General features: G+C 43.3%; 1 protein-coding gene across 2 annotated transcripts in view; it reads left to right on the top strand.

The window, feature by feature from the left end:
• sptbn4b (spectrin, beta, non-erythrocytic 4b) overlaps positions 1-20,948 on the top strand; it is a 190,293-nt gene that overhangs the window by 82,735 nt on the left and 86,610 nt on the right. For both annotated transcript variants that reach the window (XM_072914973.1, XM_061972189.1), the window contains exons 18-23: positions 5,807-6,047; positions 6,124-6,282; positions 10,617-10,747; positions 10,810-11,035; positions 11,106-11,308; positions 20,918-20,948. The exon at positions 20,918-20,948 is cut by the window's right edge and continues 60 nt beyond it. In XM_072914973.1, the coding sequence (XP_072771074.1) occupies positions 5,807-6,047; positions 6,124-6,282; positions 10,617-10,747; positions 10,810-11,035; positions 11,106-11,308; positions 20,918-20,948 (991 nt within the window). The remainder of the gene's footprint in view (positions 1-5,806; positions 6,048-6,123; positions 6,283-10,616; positions 10,748-10,809; positions 11,036-11,105; positions 11,309-20,917) is intronic.

Below are 20,948 nucleotides of genomic sequence, written 5' to 3'. Positions count from 1 at the left end.
CGCCGCATTAACGCAGTAATTGAGGCAAAAGGAGCTCCAACCAAGTATTGAGTATTGTACATGCTCATATTTTTCATTTTCATACTTTTCAGTTGGCCAACATTTCTAAAAATCCCTTTTTTGTATTAGCCTTAAGTAATATTCTAATTTTGTGACACACGGAATTTTGGATTTTCATTTGTTGCCACTTCAAATCATCAAAATTAAATGAAATAAACATTTGAATGCATCAGTCTGTGTGCAATGAATAAATATAATGTACAAGTTACACCTTTTGAATGCAATTACTGAAATAAATCAAGTTTTTCAAAATATTCTAATTTACTGGCTTTTACCTGTATTTTGATATTTTTTAAATTTTTCTACAAAATGCCCCCCAGAAAAAGATACATATTTAAAGATAGAACTTTGTATCATCTTTGTATTATTATTATTGTAATATTATTCTTATACGACACCGATATTGGAGCTTTTGTGTTGGCCGATACCAATATTAATCAGATACGACATCATGTCACACTGAGTTGTTGATGAACCCCAAGATGCAGAGATGGCGGCAGGCATTGAGCGGGAAAACATCATTTAACGTCCACGAAATAAAGACAAAAAACACAAACCAGGAACTAGGAGGCCAAACTGGAAACAGGGAACAGGGTAGTGATGGGTCCGGCAACACCGATGCATCGGCGCATGCGTCGAGCTCATAGAGCGAAACCCTGTGTCGGTGCGCGTACCGCTTTTAGAAAGTCACGTGACCCATCATGAGCTGTTTTGGTCACGTGACCGATACGCCAACTGTGTCGCACTGACGCCTCCTCTGTGCCCTGTGAGCGGCTCTTTTCTACAGCCGGAGAAATAATAACTAAGAAGAGAAATCGTCTAAAATGTAATACGTCGGAAAAACTTTTTGGTTTTTTTATAAAAATGTGTAAAAAAATAAAATTAAAAAAATTCCCAGTCCACAATCATCCACAACACGTTCTCTTAGATTTCCATGTTATGATACATGTTCACATTATTTATTGACTGTATCTAAAAAAGATAAAAATATATTTTTATTTAAATGAAGATATGAAATAACCCTAAATGAAATACAATGACTTGGTTTATATTATTGTATATACTAGGGCAGGGGTCACCAACGCGGTGCCCGCGGTCACCAGGTAGCCCGTAAGGACCAGATCAGTCGCCCGCTGGCCTGTTCTAAAAATAGCTCAAAGAGCAGCACTTACCAGTGAGCTGCCTCTATTTTTTAAATTTTATTTATTTACTAGCAAGCTGGTCTCGCTTTGCTCGACATTTTTAATTCTAAAAGAGACAAAACTCAAATAGAATTTGAAAATCCAAGAAAATATTTTAAAGACTTGGTCTTCACTTGGAATAAGCGGTAGAAAATGGATGGATGGATGGGTCTTCACTTGTTTAAATAAATTCATTTATTTTTTTACTTTGCTTCATATTACTTTTAGAAATACAATTTTAGAGAAAAAATACAACCTTAAAAATGATTTTAGGATTTTTAAACAAATATACCTTTTTACCTTTTAAATGTCTTCCTCTTCTTTCCTGACAATTTAAATCAATGTTCAAGTAATTTTATTTTTTTATTATTGTAAAGAATAATAAATATTTTAGCTTCTGGTTTTTCGACGAAGAATATTTGTGAAATATTTCTTCAAACTTACTATGATTAAAATTCAAAAAAATTATTCTGGCAAATCTAGAAAATCTGTAGAATCAAATTTAAATCTTATTTCAAAGTATTTTGAATTTCTTTTAAAAATTTTGTTCTGGAAAATCTAGAAGAAAATACTGATTTGTCTTTGTTAGAAATATAGCTTGGTCCAATTTGTTAAATATTCTAACAAAGTGCAGATTGGATTTTAACCAATTTAAAACATGTCATCAAAATTCTAAAATGTATCTTAATCAGGAAAAATTACTAATGATGTTGCATAAATTTTTTTTTTTAATTTTTTCAAAAAGATTCAAATTAGCTAGTTTTTCTCTTCTTTTTGTCGGTTGAATTTTGAATTTTAAAGAGTCGAAATTGAAGATGAACTATGTTTCAAAATTTTATTTTAAAATTTTTCGTGTTTTCTCCTCTTTTAAACCGTTCAATTAAGTGTTTTTTTCATCATTTATTCTCTACAAAAAACCTTCCGTAAAAGGAAAAAAAAATGTACGACGGAATGACAGACAGAAATACCCATTTTTTATATATATATAAATGTATTTATTTAGCTATTCTTGTTTAAATCACACTTACGTGTAACTTACAAATGACAATATATTTATTTATTTACGTGTGTATCAAACTGGTAGCCCTTCGCATTAATCAGTACCCAAGAAGTAGTTTTTGGTTTCAAAAAGGTTGGTGACCCCTGTACTAGGGCATCAAATCAGTGTCAGTTGAGTCGGTCCATAGGTTGCCTGTAGGGATTTTTAATGTCCAGCAGATGTCAGTATTTAGTGACACAGTATCGACACAGTATCAATACAGTTTTGCAATGTGTCGAAACGCTTCATGACGCCTCATCAACCCATCACTAGAACAGGAATCCAGCAAACAGGGACTAGGAACAAAACGACCGATTCTCGATTTAAAATCAGTACTTTTTTAATAACATTGTGTGCCAGTTCTCTGATTAAGTACATTCCTCCATAAAAACAGTCTTAAAAGAAAACTGTTTTTGTTAATAAAATACTACCCAAACATTTAATAAAGTCAAATACAAATAAGGCAACAAGAGAAGTATCTGTCAGGACTTGATCTTGGGAGTTTGCTTTTCCGGGATGCAACGGAAAGTTGGCACGGGCGAGACGGGAATGAAGGTACATTTTTTTATTGAAACACTAGAACTACAAAAAAGGATCAAACCAAAGCGCGCACAGTGGCGGAGAATAAACTATGAAAAACAAAAAAGACTATAAACATGGAACCAAAACTTACTGTGACAAGGGACATGAAGCAGGATCATAGAGGAATGGACAGAGCATAAATGTGGTGCGAAATGTGGTGTGTGAGGTCGTCAGGCCGAACAACAGAAAATGAATGAACTTAAATACTATGGACATGATTAGTGAAAGCAGGTGCGTGACTCAAAACGTGAAACAGGTGCGTGACGTGACAGGTGAAAACTAATGGTTGCTATGGTGACCAGACAAGGGAGTGAAAAGACAGAAACTAAACAAAACATGACTTAAAACAAAACATGATAATACAGACATGACAGTATCCAACACTTGTCTTTTCTAAAGTAAATCTGTACTTCAAATAGGATCATCCACATCAATATGATTTGCATGAGTGGCTGGACAGGACACGTTAAAAAATAAATAAATAAATAAAACTGTATTTTTTTTAAATTGGTGTTTGATTTTTTTGAATTGTTACAAATAAGAATCACGATTCATTAAAAAATCAAAATTTTCTGACACCCCTATTAATTATGTATGTCAAGCTTGCACTAAGTTCCTTGCTTGTATCGGACAGATAGCCGATACCAATGTCATATCGGGACACCCTAGTTATTGTCATGTCTGTGTGATCATGTTTTGTTTTGTTTTTGGACTTTTTGTGCACTTTTGTTTGTTTGTCACCATAGCAACCATTAGTTTTCACCTGTCACGTCACGCGCCTGTTTCACGTTTTGAGTCACGCACCTGTTTTCACTAATCACGTCTGTAGTATTTAAGTTCATTGTTTTCAGTTTGTCTTGCCGGCGACATCCGGATTCATACCCCTGTCACACTCTGTTTACCTCTGCGCACTTCATAGTCAAGTAAGTTTTTGTTTATTAATGTGTTACGGCTCAGGCTCCTGCCAACGCCGCTCATCCGTCTGTGCGCACCTCGGGACACGCCCACGGGTGCGCACATCCAGGGACGCGCCGCGCGCGTCCCGGCCTTGCAGCAGCCACCAGCTGCAATCACTCGCTGGCAATCTTCACACCTGGAACTGATGAGGGCGAGCTGGTTAAAAGACCAGTGGACCCTAGGATCGGCACGGGAACTTAGCTTTCTCATGGTGTACCGTAAGCAACAAGCTTTATGCTATATTCGTGTTTCCTCTCCGTGCCTTGATTTGTCCCTTGTCTTCTCCCGTGTCCCCGCAGTACCCTCCGTCGCCTGGAAAGTGACATAGTACTGGTGGCTGTACTGAGGGGTGGAATAAGTCTGGCAGGGAGTAGCCTGTCTTGGTGCAGCTGCGCCACCCCATCAGTACAGCCACCAGTACTATAAAAAAATTCACAGGGGCGAAACTAAAGTCACTGGGGCGGGGCTAAGGAACTGTGCCGTCAGGTCCTTAATAATTTTGGCGGGAACTTACTGTTATGGTTGGACTAAAGGGGAGGTGACGGCAAACAGACACCAGGGGGCAGTATATACAATTATTTATTATATATATATATATATATATATATATATATATATATATATATATATATATATATATAGTCAACATATATATATATATATATATATATATACAAATAATAATAAACAATACTACTAAACTAAGGAAATGGAGTGTGAACTAGAATACAAGAGTGTGTGGTGTAAGACTATGTGTGTAGTTAACTGAAGTGAGTGTTACCAACGTGTTGAACGAGATACGAGGAAGTCCATGGGGCAGGCAGGTTATCCGGGGCGAGAGAGAGGCGTCGGAATCCAGGGGCGAGCAAGAGGTCGAGGAACGAAGGAAGCAGTCAGAGTCCAGAGGGAGATCCAGGGGAAAATGAGACGCACAGCTCACTTTCCAGGCGACGGAGGGTACTGCGGGGACACGGGAGAAGACAAGGGACAAATCAAGGCACGGAGAGGAAACACGAATATAGCATAAAGCTTGTTGCTTACGGTACACCATGAGAAAGCTAAGTTCCCGCGCCGATCCTAGGGTCCACTGGTCTTTTAACCAGCTCGCCCTCATCAGTTCCAGGTGTGAAGATTGCCAGCGAGTGATTGCAGCTGGTGGCTGCTGCAGGGCGGGGACGCGCGCGGCGCGTCCCTGGATGTGCGCACCCGTGGGCGTGTCCCGAGGTGCGCACAGACGGATGAGCGGCGTTGGCAGGAGCCTGAGCCGTAACATAATGCCACAGTTAGTGTTTTTGTTTCATTGTTCACAGTTTCTGCCTATGTGCAAGTTTGGTTTTCATTAGCCAAGTTTTGTACCTCCGCCATTGTGCGCGCTTTTCGTTTGTTCTTTTTTTGATATATTAAATAAAATATGTACTCACGTTCCCGTCTCGCCCGAGCCAACTTTCCGTTGCCTTCCGGAAAAGCAAACACCAAGGACCAAGTCGTGACAGTTATTATTATCAAAATTCAAGCTTTTTCTCACTACTTTGTCTTTTTTCTTTTTCTTTTTTTTTCTTGCATTGTTACTTGTTTTTTTTGCTTTTATTTCAACAATAAACAAAACTTGTGCGTGTCGCAAATGGCCCCCGGCCCCCGATTTAGAAAATGGGGGATTTATTTTCTGTTCATGGTCATGAGGGGGCTGGAGCCTATCCCGGGTGACTTGGGACATTATGTCCATCACGGGTCTGAGTTCACGCATCGTAAAATGGGTGTCAAATTGAAGAACATCTTCTTTGTGGGTGTGTCATGTTTCAATCAAACATCCCCCGCCCGTTTTGAAAGTGGCGCCGTCTGATTGGCTCTCCGATTCGCCTTAGTCATTTTCACTAACAACATAAATCCGTGAGCCTTACGACCCCCGCAGCGCGACCATCTGTGGTGGCGGTGGCCACGTGACCACCATTCATGTCTCGTAATCCGACTGGCGTCCGCTCCCCGCCAGGTGGAACAGCATCGTGGGTCTGGTGGAGCAGAAGAAGGACCAGCTGGACTCCATGTTGCGTCTGCAGAACTACCTGCTGGAGTGCGTCGAGATCAAGTCCCAGATCCAGGAGAAGCGGAAGGCCATCGACGCCACTCAGTACGCGGGCAGCGACCTGGGCGGGGTCCTGGCTCTGCAGAGGCGCCTCTCCACCATGGAGGGGGCGCTGTCCGTCCTGGAGCCCAAGCTGATGCACCTGCAGGTGGGGCATGGGGGCGGGGAAGGTGCGGAAAACGTACCATCTCCGTAGTAAGCGCTTGCTGTTTGCCGATGTATAGGAGGAGGCGGAGCATCTGGCCACAGCCCACCCGGGTCGGGCCGCGGAGGTTCTACTTCCCTTTGATGGCATCAGCGTGGAGTGGGAGGAGCTTAAGAGGACCCTGCAGGGCTGCGAGGACTCGCTAATGGTGGCTGGCAGGCTGCAGAGCTTCATTCAGGTCAGTAGGTGGCGCTCACACATCCATCCAATTTTCTACCGCTTGTCCCTTATGAGGTCGCGGGGGCGTAATTATTCCAGTGCAGGTCACTACATTAGGTACACATGGTCTGTGTAATTGCAAATGTTCAAATAACACTGCCATTCATTTGTGATGTAAAAACTTTTGTCTATTATAGTCAGAGGTGGGACCAAGTCATTGTTTTGCAAGTCACAAGTAAGTCTCAAGTCTTTGCCCTCAAGTCCGAGTCAAGTCCCGAGTCAAGACAGGCAAGCCCCGAGTCAAGTCCAAAGTCAAGACCGGAAAGTCTCAAGTCAAGTCCTAAGTCCTGCATTTTGAGTTTCGAGTCCTTTCAAGTCCTTTTAACCACAGACTAATATATTAACACAGATTGTGTATGCTTTTCAAACGCTGTATTTATTTATTAAAACAAGTGCATTTTAAATTGCAGGAAAGAAAATTGTGCTGACATTGCACTTTATAAAAGCACTATTAACCAGTCATTTTAAACATTAACTCATTCCTTTACAGAACAAACACATTGAAAAATAAAGTGCAAATGTACTTATTTGTACAAAAGTGTTAACATTGAAAAAACATGACATATACGTGAACATAACAAAAAAGTTGTACTTTTTATATGTCAGGGCCCTATGCTGCATTGCATTTGCAAAAGACCAAATTAGCCAAGAGTCTGTCAGTCATTTGTGCACGATGGGGGCGTAGTATGATGCCACCATGGCTGAAAACTCGCTCCACTGGAGCACTGGAGGCAGGCACTGCCAAGACTCTCATGGCCACTCGGAACAGTGAAGGAAGAGTCTTCATGTTCAATGCCCAGAACAAAAGGGGAGAGAGAGTTGTTTTGGGTTGGTGCACTACTTGTAAGTGTATCTTGTGTTTTTTATGTTGATTTAATTAAAAAAAGAGGGGGAAAAAAAATTATTTCTTGTGCGGCCCGGTGGTTGGGGACCACTGAGGTAAACAACCAACAGTATGTCAGAAAGCTAGCTAAAACGGTACACATATTCATAATATAGTATACATTTTAACTGACCTTTATTTTACTATTTTTGTCTTTTTTTTAGGTGGCTAAAATACGCGGTGCTGCTGACCGCCGTCTAACGTTACGTGTGATATATTGACTAACGTAACCCTGCTTAAAAAAAATCACTGAACAAAAAGTATGAATAAGGTAGTGAACTGCAACAGATTCCCGTGTTTGCAATAACGTTATAACGTTAGCAGTGAGTTTACAGCCTCACTGAAATAAAAGTCACGTTACTTAGCCAATAAACGTTATCTTACATTCAAAACTTACCGTTCTTTGTGCAACTTCAAATGCCGGACGAAGTTGGAAGTTGTTGCCTCTCCATCAGTCATTTTGGAACCGCATGTGTTGCATACTGCAAACCGTTTTGTGTTGACCACCTCGTAATTTTTATACTCAAACGAAATTATTTTAGGTATCATTTTTTGTTCACTGGCGTGTGGTTTGGACATGTCTTCTTCGTTGGTTGTCCTGCAATTTGATTGGATGAATGCTGTGTGATGAAAACAAAGTAGATGTAATTTGATTGGCTGTTGTACTGAGAGCACACCAGCTGACACACGCAACGCTGATAGACAAGTACACAATGAAAAATACGGAGCGCTCCCGAATAACTTTTTCATCTTTGGGTTTTGGGGAAAGTAGCAAGTCATGTCAAGTCATGTCAATTCAAAAGGCTCAAGTCCAAGTGAAGTCACAAGTCATTGATGTTAAAGTCTAAGTCGAGTTGCAAGTCTTTTTACATTTTGTCAAATCGAGTCTAAAGTCATCAAATTCATGACTCGAGTCTGACTCGAGTCCAAGTCATGTGACTCGAGTCCACACCTCTGATTATAGTTTTTATGTTCATAAATGTTTTTTATTCATAACCAGCCCCTTGTCCCATTTGTTTTGTGCCGCAAAAAAATAGCTAACATTATAGTTTTTATGTCAACGTTTTGTTATTCATAACCACCCTTGCCCAACCCACCCTGTCAAAATCTCCCCAAACGTGTCCCATTCTTTTGTGCTGCAAACATGTTTCGTCTAATATGGTTAAAATGTTATTAACCTTTGTATAGTTTTTATGTTATTAATGTGTTATTATTCATAACCAGCCCCTCAACCTTGTCAAAATCTCCCCAAGCGTGTCCCAAACGTTTGTGCCACAGATTTATTTGTCTAACTATAATAGTTCTGATGTTATTAACTATCATAATTTTTATGTTATTAATGTTTTATTATTCATAACCACCAACCTTGTCAAACACTCCCCAAACTTGTCCAATTCTTTTGCGCTACGTTTGTGCTAGAAAAAATGTTTTGTCTGTTATAGTTTTTATGTTAACTTTTTATAGTTTTTATATTATAAATTTGTTATTATTCATAACCAGCCAATCTTGTCCCCAAACATGTACCATTCGTTTGTGCTGCATTTTTGTTTTGTGGGGGGTGTAGTTATGGCCTTCGTCACCATGACGGTATCGAATCTTTTTTTATGATATATTATATTACTTTAAAAAGGCTAAAAAAATGTATACATACATCTAAAACAAGTTAAAGTTAAAGTCCCAATGATTGTCACACACACACTAGGTGTGGTGAAATTTGTCCTCTGCATTTGACCCATTCTCTTGTTCACCCCCTGGGAGGTGAGGGGAGCAGTGGGCAGCAGCGGTGCCGCGCCCGGGAATCATTTTTGGTGATTTAACCCCCAATTCCAACCCTTGATGCTGAGTGCCAAGCAGGGAGGTAATGGGTCCCATTTTTATAGTCTTTGGTATGACTCGGCCGGGGTTTGAACTCACAACCTACCGATCTCAGGGCGGACACTCTAACCACTAGGCCACTGACTAGGTAAACAAAAAACAAATGTGTTATTCATTAGTATTAACATATATATACAGGTAAAAGCCAGTGAATTAGAATATTTTGAAAAACTTGATTTATTTCAGTAATTGCATTCAAAAGGTGTAACTTGTACATTATATTTATTCATTGCACACAGACTGATGCATTCAAATGTTTATTTCATTTAATTTTGATGATTTGAAGTGGCAACAAATGAAAATCCAAAATTCCGTGTGTCACAAAATTAGAATATTACTTAAGGCTAATACAAAAAAGGGATTTTTAGAAATGTTGGCCAACTGAAAAGTATGAAAATGAAAAATATGAGCATGTACAATACTCAATACTTGGTTGGAGCTCCTTTTGCCTCAATTACTGCGTTAATGCGGCGTGGCATGGAGTCGATGAGTTTCTGGCACTGCTCAGGTGTTATGAGAGCCCAGGTTGCTCTGATAGTGGCCTTCAACTCTTCTGCGTTTTTGGGTCTGGCATTCTGCATCTTCCTTTTCACAATACCCCACAGATTTTCTATGGGGCTAAGGTCAGGGGAGTTGGCGGGCCAATTTAGAACAGAAATACCATGGTCCGTAAACCAGGAACGGGTAGATTTTGCGCTGTGTGCAGGCGCCAAGTCCTGTTGGAACTTGAAATCTCCATCTCCATAGAGCAGGTCAGCAGCAGGAAGCATGAAGTGCTCTAAAACTTGCTGGTAGACGGCTGCGTTGACCCTGGATCTCAGGAAACAGAGTGGACCGACACCAGCTGGACTGCTGCTGAGTGGTCCAAAGTCATGTTTTCTGACGAAAGCAAATTTTGCATTTCCTTTGGAAATCGAGGTCCCAGAGTCTGGAGGAAGACAGGAGAGGCACAGGATCCACGTTGCCTGAAGTCTAGTGTAAAGTTTCCACCATCAGTGATGGTTTGGGGTGCCATGTCATCTGCTGGTGTCGAACATTTCTAAAAATCCCTTTTTTGTATTAGCCTTAAGTAATATTCTAATTTTGTGACACACGGAATTTTGGATTTTCATTTGTTGCCACTTCAAATCATCAAAATTAAATGAAATAAACATTTGAATGCATCAGTCTGTGTGCAATGAATAAATATAATGTACAAGTTACACCTTTTGAATGCAATTACTGAAATAAATCAAGTTTTTCAAAATATTCTAATTTACTGGCTTTTACCTGTATAACGATGGTTAAAATCAGGCACTTTGAAGCTTTTTTTAGGGATATTGCGTGATGGGTAAAATTTAGAAAAAAACTTCGAAAAATATAATAAGCCACTGGGAACTGATTTTTAATGGTTTTAACCATTCTGAAATTGTGATCATGTTCCCCTTTAAAAACCGTAACGGCACAAATGAACATTTTTACAGCAAAAACAAATGGCAGTGTTATTTTCAGGGGGCCAACTTCACACATGTACTGTAATTCATGCGTCTTTTCAGGATTTGGATTTGTTCCTCACCTGGTTGGTCCAAACGCAAACGGCCGCCGCCTCGGATCAGTTGCCCAATGACCTGGAAGAAGCCGAGAAACTCATCAACAAGCACGCCGCCCTCAAGGAGGAGATTGGCCGGTACGTCGTCGCATTAACGTCTCCTGGAATGGTCCTTCAGCCCTGGGTTCCGTGTTCCGCAGTTACGAAGAAGACTACGAGCGTCTGCAGGCCATGAACGAGCTGCTGGAGTCGGAGGAGGCGCCGCTGCCTCAGGCCGCCCTGCAGCAGTGGCTCCAGAAGCTGGACGTGGGCTGGAACAAACTGCTGGAGATGTGGGAGAGCAGGAGGGACGTTCTGGTGCAGGCTCACATCTTCCACCTGTTCCTGCGAGACGTCAAGCAGGCCGAGTCCTTCATCAACAACCAGGTGAGGGGGTTCCTGGATGCCGAGCTGGGGGCGCGACGTCAGACCAACTCTCTCTTGGTGCGTGTCTCAGGAGTCGGCGCTGGCCCACGTGGAGCTCCCCAACACGGTGGAGACGGTGGAGGCGGCCGTCAAGAAGCACAAGGACTTTACCACCACCATGGAGCTCAACCTGCACCGCATCAAGGCTGTGATCGAGGCGGGAGAGAGCCTCATCAGCCAGAACAACATCTACTCGGACCGCATCAAGGAGCGCGTCGACACGCTCGCCAACAGGTAACACAAAAAGTCACACAAAAATGTCTTCTCCGAGTTCCTTCTTAGTGTTTTTTTTTTTTAGGGCGGGCTTTCTAAAATCTATTTCCAAGAAGCCAGACTGGTCAAATCATGGCATGATAACCCATACCTGCCAACTACTCCGGTTTTCCCGTAATTAGTACGGTTTTCATCAACCTATTCCGGGTTACGGTTGCAGTGATAAAAAATACGGTTTTTCATTCATTAAAAAAAAAAAAAAGGGTGAAAACTACGCGAATTGCACCTTGTGCAGACAAGATTTTTCGATCGGACACGGAGGAATTAGCGATGTAAAAGACCACGTTGGGACAAAAAAACACAAGTCTAATGCCGTTGCTAGCGATACAAGTGGAAAACTTTCAACGTTTTTCGTCGCCCAAACAGATTCTTTGGATGTGATAAATGCCCAAATTTTATTTACGGAGGCAATAATTGAGCATGGACTTCCAATCGCACTGGCTGATCACATGGGACAGTTAAATGTTTGTAATGCAACCTTTAAAAATCATTACGCGGTGATCGCGGTCCCAAAAATAAACTTTTCTTGCATGATAATGTCCAGAAAAATTCGCTTTATATTACTATCGAGTCCTTTTAACGAATGAGTTTGATGGTTTATCACAAACCTTAAATGAAAGAAGTCCTTTGTTCTCCTGCACCATGCATGCGCTTTGGCCTTGCTTCGTGTTTGGTGCGCAATCCTGTCGGCTGTATTTCACAGCACGACATACTGTTAAAAGTGTTTATACTATTTATGCTTTCAAGTCCAAGTTGAAGAAATCTTGTTAAATGTTGACAGCATAACTACCAAAATACAGAAGTATTGAAACGACTGGGTCGCATAGTGATGCGGGTGTGGTTCTCCCAAGGATGCAGACGGCTTCGGACACAGCTTGCAGGTAGGAAAATGATTTATTTAAAATATAAATCATTCGATGAACAAACAAAAAACGTGCAAATAGCAAAAGGCAAAAACAAAAGGACTAGCGTGGGAGCTAGCAGGCAAAATGGCATTGCGTGAAAAGCTAGCGGGAATCAAAGTTGTCGTCATCAGTTGTGTAAGAACAAACTATGATCCGGGCAGCGGATCGTAACAGTACCCCCCCCCCCTTAAAGGACAGATTCCAGATGTCCCTTGACACGAAAAAAAACTAGAACCCAAAAAACAAGAAACAGTTCAAGAGTCCAGGGAGGGCGGAGGGAGGATTTGGTGGTGGGTCGCCAGGCCACGTGTCCCCGAATCCACCGGGGAAGAGTCAGGTGGCGGCGGCGAGTGGAACGCCGCTGCCGCAGGCGAGGCGGGCGACCACGGAAAGGCCACATTCGTGGCTGCCGAGAAGTTCCTATATAAACATTGCGCACTCACGTCGCCTTTTTGTATTGATTACTGCAGCTGTGCACTGGATTCATTCACAAATACAAACTACAACTCACAAACACTTTAGAGTTAGGCTCCACCATCAGAATGTGTACTTAAACTTATAAAGATCACATGGATATTATTCAGTGAGTTGATTCACCAAAACTAACCTGTTGTACAGGAGGAAAAAGCACACAGGACGTTTCAATTGTTCACAGACTGGTCGCTCTCATCAGAATGACAAGACACTTCCGGTCTGCAGGTGATAGCCTTCAATTGGGAAGAAACACCCTACTGCCCCCTACTGACCAATGTGAATACTGATAAATGTGTAATGACAGCTCCAAAAACGTATTCAAACCACAAAATAAAATAAATAAATCAACACAAAAATGTGACACATTATGGGTGGGTCACATATGCATGTACAGTAGATGGCAGTATTGTCCTGTTTATATTGTGAGAAAGCGGACGTGTGAACAGGCTGTCAACACGTCACTCAGGTCCGCATGGAGCTGGAGGGGGCGGGGCCTCCAGCTCCGCCTGAATTTCGGGACTTTTTCGGGAGAAAATTTGTCCCGGGAGTTTTTCGGGAGAGGCGCTGAATTTCGGGAGTCTCCCGGAAAATCCGGGAGGGTTGGCAAGTATGATTTATTTGCACCCAAAAAATGTGTCCCCTATTACCAACGACATCTTTGACAATCAAGGCATGAAAGTGACAACCCGCATTTTGTATACTATCACTAAAAAGCAACGTGAGTACGTAGTGTCCAAACACGGAAACGTTGCCTCTATCTTAAGGCACATAGCTCCGCCCCCTCTGAAGTCATGCCAAAGAATTGCTATTGCAACATCTAGTGGACACATTTAGAACAGCAGTTTCTTTCATTCAAACATTTCAGCTCATTTTTATCCATCCATCCATCCATCCATCTTCTTCCGCTTATCCGAGGTCGGGTCGCGGGGGCAGCAGCCTAAGCAGGGAAGCCCAGACTTCCCTCTCCCCAGCCACTTCGTCCAGCTCTTCCTGTGGGACCCCGAGGCGTTCCCAGGCCAGCCGGGAGACATAGTCTTCCCAACGTGTCCTGGGTCTTCCCCGCGGCCTCCTACCGGTCGGACGTGCCCTAAACACCTCCCTAGGGAGGCGTTCGGGTGGCATCCTGACCAGATGCCCGAACCACCTCATCTGGCTCCTCTCGATGTGGAGGAGCAGCGGCTTTACTTTGAGCTCCCCCCGGATGGCAGAGCTTCTCACCCTATCTCTAAGGGAGAGACCCGCCACCCGGCGGAGGAAACTCATTTCAGCCGCTTGTACCCGTGATCTTGTCCTTTTGGTCATAACCCAAAGCTCATGACCATAGGTGAGGATGGGAACGTAGATCGACCGGTAAATTGAGAGCTTTGCCTTCCGGCTCAGCTCCTCCTTCACCACAACGGATCGATACAGCGTCCGCATTACTGAAGACGTCGCACCGATCCGCCTGTCGATCTCACGATCCACTCTTCCCTCACTCGTGAACAAGACTCCGAGGTACTTGAACTCCTCCACTTGGGGCAAGATCTCCTCCCCAACCCGGAGATGGCACTCCACCCTTTTCCGGGCGAGAACCATGGACTCGGACTTGGAGGTGCTGATTCTCATCCCAGTCGCTTCACACTCGGCTGCGAACCGATCCAGCGAGAGCTGAAGATCCTGGCCAGATGAAGCCATCAGGACCACATCATCTGCAAAAAGACAGAGACCTAATCCTACAGCCACCAAACCAGATCCCCTCAACGCCTTGACTGCGCCTAGAAATTCTGTCCATAAAAGTTATGAACAGAATGGGTGACAAAGGGCAGCCTTGGCGGAGTCCAACCCTCACTGGAAACGTGTCCGACTTACTACCGGCAATGCGGACCAAGCTCTGGCACTGATCATACAGGGAGCGGACCGCCACAATCAGACAGTCCGATACCCCATACTCTCTGAGCACTCCCCACAGGACTTCCCGAGGGACACGGTCCAATGCCTTCTCCAAGTCCACAAAACACATGTAGACTGGTTGGGCAAACTCCCATGCACCCTCAAGGACCCTGCCCAGAGTATAGAGCTGGTCCACAGTTCCACGACCAGGACGAAAACCACACTGTTCCTCCTGAATCCGAGGTTCGACTATCCGGCGTAGCCTCCTCTCCAGTACACCTGAATAGACCTTACCGGGAAGGCTGAGGAGTGTGATCAGTTTCTTCCATTCAAACATTTCAGCTCATTTTTATACTTTGCAAACTCATCTCGCGGGCCGGATAAAAGCTGTTCACGGGACTGATGCGGCCCGCGGACCGTACGTTTGACACCCCTGCTTCTGGACGCTTTTAAAGCGAGCGCAGCTGTTGCACTAAATAGTACTTTATTGATTCCTTCAGGAGAGGTTTTTTTTTCCGTAACAATAAGCATGAGCAGCAAGAACACAACCACGCGCACAACTGACACCTGGCCATGAAATCAATCTGATGTGTGTGTGTGCGTGTGTGTGTGTGTGTGTGGGGGGGGGCAGGGCTAAGTGTGTCCCGTGGGGGGTTCTGGTGGTTGTGTGTCTCCAGCCATGGTTTGTTTCAAGGTTACATTTACATGAATTTAACACAAGAGATGTAATTGTGTAACAACTGTCAGGCTTTTATCATCATTCGTCGACCATACATGAGTGGTATCGGCCGATACCGATCTCATGTATTAACTGTAGATTTTTCAATGTATTTATGGTGAGTGCTTTTGACAGTTTAACAATATCAACAAGATATTTTACAAACCCCGTTTCCATATGAGTTGGGAAATTGTGTTAGATGTAAATATAAACGGAATACAATGATTTGCGAATCCTTTTCAACCCATATTCAGTTGAATATGCTACAAAGACAACATATTTGATGTTCAAACTCATAAACAAATAATCATTAACTTAAGAATTTGATGGCAGCAACACGTGACAAAGAAGTTGGGAAAGGTGGCAATAAATACTGATAAAGTTGAGGAATGCTCATCAAACACTTATTTGGAACATCCCACAGGTGTGCAGGCTAATTGGGAACAGGTGGGTGCCATGATTGGGTATAAAAGTAGATTCCATGAAATGCTCAGTCATTCACAAACAAGGATGGGGCGAGGGTCACCACTCTGTCAACAAATGCGTGAGCAAACTGTTGAACAGTTTAAGAAAAACCTTTCTCAACCAGCTATTGCAAGGAATTTAGGGATTTCACCAGAGTTTTAACTTGCACTTACAGATGTAGCGACCAACTGTAGTTACTGACAGTGGGTTTCTGAAGTGTTCCTGAGCCCATGTGGTGATATCCTTTACACACTGATGTCGCTTGTTGATGCAGTACAGCCTGAGGGATCAAAGGTCACTGCTTACGTGCAGTGATTTCTCCAGATTCTCTGAACCCTTTGATGATATTACGGACCGTAGATGGTGAAATCCCTAAATTCCTTGCAATAGCTGGTTGAGAAAGGTTTTTCTTAAACTGTTCAACAATTTGCTCACGCATTTGTTGACAGAGTGGTGACCCTCGCCCCATCCTTGTTTGTGAATGACTGAGCATTTCATGGAATCTACTTTTATACCCAATCATGGCACCCACCTGTTCCTAATTTGCCTGTTCACCTGTGGGATGTTCCAAATAAGTGTTTGATGAGCATTCCTCAACTTTATCAGTATTTATTGCCACCTTTCCCAACTTCTTTGTCACGTGTTGCTGGCATCAAATTCTAAAGTTAATGATTATTTGCAAAAAAAAAAAATGTTTATGAGTTTGAACATCAAATATGTTGTCTTTGTAGCATATTTAACTGAATATGGGTTGAAAATGATTTGCAAATCATTGTATTCCGTTTATATTTACATCTAACACAATTTCCCAACTCATATGGAAACGGGGTTTGTATTAAAAATTTCGTCCACATCACAGACATGCTGACAACGCTCCAGACAACGGCGTGCGTTTTTCGATGATCAAAGTCTTTTTTTGGTGGTCAAGATTTCGGTACATCACATTGTCAATAGTACACACATAATAGGCCATATATATAAATTGATACCGTAACGACCAGCTAATGTGAATGCTTTATGTTCGTGTGGTATGGAGTTGATGTCAATTTCTCCCATGTTTGCAAACACACCGTCCGTGCCTGAAAGATGATTGGCGGAGAATGAGGAAGTCTTGTTGTGTGCACGGAAGGTAAAACCTGTTGGAATTGTGTCGTTTGTTATCATAAGACCAGAGGTGGGTGGAGTAGCCAGAAATTGTACTCAAGTAAGAGTACTGTTACTTTAGAGATTTATTACTCAAGTAAAAGTAAGGAGTAGTCACCCAAATATTTACTTGAGTAAAAGTAAAAAGTATGTTGTGAAAAAACTACTCAAGTACTGAGTAACTGATGAGTAACATATACACACACACATATATATATATATATATATATATATATATATATATATATATATATATATATATATATATATATATATATATATACACACACACACATATATATATATATATATATATATATATATATATATATATACACAAATATATATATACATACATTGATATATACAGTATATAATTTATATTTATTTATTTTGCCGTTTTTCTTTACATGTTAAAGGTGTTTTAATGAATATACATGCATGTTTAACACATATAGATTCCTTTCTTTCATGAAGACAAGAATATAAGTTGGTGTATTACCTGATTCTGATGACTTGCATTGATTGTAATCAGACAGTAGTGCTGATAACGTCCACGTTTTCAAATGGAGGAGAAAAAAAGTTCCTCCTTTTTGTCTAATACCACATGAAAGTGGTTGGTTTTTGGCATCTTATTTGTCCAGCTTCCATATTCGTTTTTATACACTTTACAAGAAATACATTGGCGGCAAACTCCGTAGCTTGCTAGTTTGTTTGCACTGGCTTTCGGAGACTCTTATTTTGAAAGCGCAGGCACGATGGAGCGGCACTTTTATTGTGAAGACAGGAACTGTGCAGTCAGTCTTTAGGCTTTTGACGGGATGTACGGTTGAAATAAAAAAGGTTTTTTTTTTCCTTCACACTTTTGATTGATTGATTGTAACTTTTATTAGTAGATTGCACAGTACAGTACATATTCCGTACAATTGACCACTAAATGGTAACACCCGAATACGTTTTTCAACTTGTTTAAGTCAGGTCATGTGACCGCCTGGCTCTGTTTGATTGGTCCAACGTCACCAGTGACTGCATCTGATTGGTGGAACGGAGTGAACGTCACCAGTGACTGTATTTGTTGAAACGCAGGCACTATGAAGGTCTGTCTGACAGACCAAAACAAACAAAGCGTGCATTAACAGATCGATAAAAATTAGTAGCGAGTAGCGAGCTGAATGTAGATAAAAGTAGCGGAGTAAAAGTAGCGTTTCTTCTCTATAAATATACTCAAGTAAAAGTAAAAGTATGTTACATTAAAACTACTCTTAGAAGTACAATTTATCCCAAAAGTTACTCAAGTAGATGTAACGGAGTAAATGTAGCGCATTACTACCCACCTCTGCATAAGATTGGTAATAAAAGTTAAAAATAGTGTTGGACTTTGTGTGATTTCCTTGGGGGCTACAATATATTATATTACCTTAATTTGTTTTCAAGTTAAAAAAAAACAAAATTTTCCAAGGTGTGGCGGTAATCGAAACTGAAACTTAACTTGGCGTGTGTGTGTGTGTGTGTGTGTGTGTGTTTGCACACACACTTCTGTCCACTCTCCCTTGGTCTCGTTCCTGGTACCTCTTCCTCCGGGAACGTAAATGACTTACAATGTGTGTGTGTTTGCAAAGATAGAGAACACACAAGCAGAACCAAGGCCAAAGTTAGTCATTTCTAAAGTGTTCCATTCTGCTCAAAGATGGGAAATATTCCTCTAACGACTACTATCTACCTAAGATACGAAGAAATGTAGCTCCACAGATACATGATTAGTTACTAGCAAAATAAATGCAGAGACAGCCAAAGGGAGTCGGCGTTTGTGATCGGCATCAATCGGCAATGACAATCTCGTACTTTTTCATAAAATCAGCCAATTGATCGACACATCCCTACTTCATTGGGGCTTTTTAGTGCTGATTCGTCATGAGTGTGTCCGGTTGTTTTTGTTTGGAAAAGGAACCACGCGACCATCCTGCATCTCTAGTTGTGGTATTTCAAGTAGAAGGGAAGTTTAAAGGCCGTCAGGCTGAAGAAGGAGTCCTATCGGGTTCTTTTGGCTCATGGGACTCCTGAGGCAGCAGACAGGTACCGACAGGCCAAGCGGTGTGCGGCTTCAGCGGTCGCGGAGGCAAAAACTCGGACATGGGAGGAGTTCGGGGAGGCCATGGAAAAAGACTTCCGGACGGCTTCGAAGCAATTCTGGACCACCATCCGCCGCCTCAGGAAGGGGAAGCAGTGCAGTGTCAACACCGTGTATGGTGGGGATGGTGCTCTGCTGACCTCGACTGCGGATGTTGTGGATCGGTGGAGGGAATACTTCGAAGACCTCCTCAATCCTACCAGCACGTCTTCCTATGAGGAAGCAGGGCCTGGGGAATCTGTGGTGGGCTCTCCTATTTCTGGGGCTGAGGTTGCCGGGGTAGTTAAAAAGCTCCTCGGTGGCAAGGCCCCGGGGGTAGATGAGATCTGCCCGGAGTTCCTTAAGGCTCTGGATGTTGTGGGGCTGTCTTGGTTGACAAGACTCTGCAACATCGCGTGGACATCGGGGGAGGTACCTCTGGATTGGCAGACCCGGGTGGTGGTTCCTCTCTTTAAGAAGGGGAACCGGAGGGTGTGTTCCAACTATCGTGGGATCACACTCCTCAGCCTTCCCGGTAAGGTCTATTCAGGTGTACTGGAGAGGAGGCTACGCCGGATAGTCGAACCTCGGATTCAGGAGGAACAGTGTGGTTTTCGTCCTGGTCGTGGAACTGTGGACCAGCTCTATACTCTCGGCAGGGTCCTTGAGGGTGCATGGGAGTTTGCCCAACCAGTCTACATGTGCTTTGTGGACTTGGAGAAGGCATTCGACCGTGTACCCCGGGAAGTCCTGTGGGGAGTGCTCAGAGAGTATGGGGTATCGGACTGTCTTATTGTGGCAGTTCGCTCCCTGTATGATCAGTGTCAGAGCTTGGTCCGCATTGCCGGCAGTAAGTCGGACACGTTTCCAGTGAGGGTTGGACTCCGCCAAGGCTGCCCTTTGTCACCCATTCTGTTCATAACCTTTATGGACAGAATTTCTAGGCGCAGTCAAGGCGTTGAGGGGATCTGGTTTGGTGGCTGCAGGATTAGGTCACTGCTATTTGCAGATGATGTGGTCCTGATGGCTTCCTCCGGCCAAGATCTTCAGCTCTCACTGGATCGGTTCGCAGCCGAGTGTGAAGCGACTGGGATGGGAATCAGCACCTCCAAGTCCGAGTCCATGGTTCTCTCCCGGAAAAGGGTGGAGTGCCATCTCCGGGTTGGGGAGGAGATCTTGCCCCAAGTGGAGGAGTTCAAGTACCTCGGAGTCTTGTTCACGAGTGGGGGAAGAGTGGATCGTGAGATCGACAGGCGGATCGGTGCGGCGTCTTCAGTAATGCGGACGCTGTATCGATCCGTTGTGGTGAAGAAGGAGCTGAGCCGGAAGGCAAAGCTCTCGATTTACCGGTCGATCTACGTTCCCATCCTCACCTATGGTCATGAGCTTTGGGTCATGACCGAAAGGACAAGATCACGGGTACAAGCGGCCGAAATGAGTTTCCTCCGCCGAGTGGCGGGGCTCTCCCTTAGAGATAGGGTGAGAAGCTCTGTCATTCGGGGGGAGCTCAAAGTAAAGCCGCTGCTCCTCCACATGGAGAGGAGCCAGATGAGGTGGTTCGGGTATCTGGTCAGGATGCCACCCGAACGCCTCCCTAGGAAGGTGTTTCGGGCACGTCCGACCGGTAGGAGGCCACGGGGAAGACCCAGGACACGCTGGGAAGACTATCTCTCCCGGCTGGCCTGGGAACGCCTCGGGATCCCCCGGGAGGAGCTGGACGAAGTGGCTGAGGAGAGGGAAGTCTGGGCTTCCCTGCTTAGGCTGCTGCCCCCGCGACCCGACCTCGGATAAGCGGAAGAAGATGGATGGATGGATGGATGGATGGGAAGTTTAAAGCTGGTGTTCAGTGTGCTCGACGTTGAAATCAATTCTTTATGTGTTCCTCTCAGGGGCAACCGGAACCGGGAGCAGGCCCAGCAG

The sequence above is a fragment of the Nerophis lumbriciformis genome, linkage group LG17, assembly GCF_033978685.3.
Source record: "Nerophis lumbriciformis linkage group LG17, RoL_Nlum_v2.1, whole genome shotgun sequence".
NCBI lineage: Eukaryota > Metazoa > Chordata > Actinopteri > Syngnathiformes > Syngnathidae > Nerophis > Nerophis lumbriciformis.
Note: the sequence above shows the minus strand (reverse complement) of the source record. Positions and strands in the feature narration are given on the sequence as shown.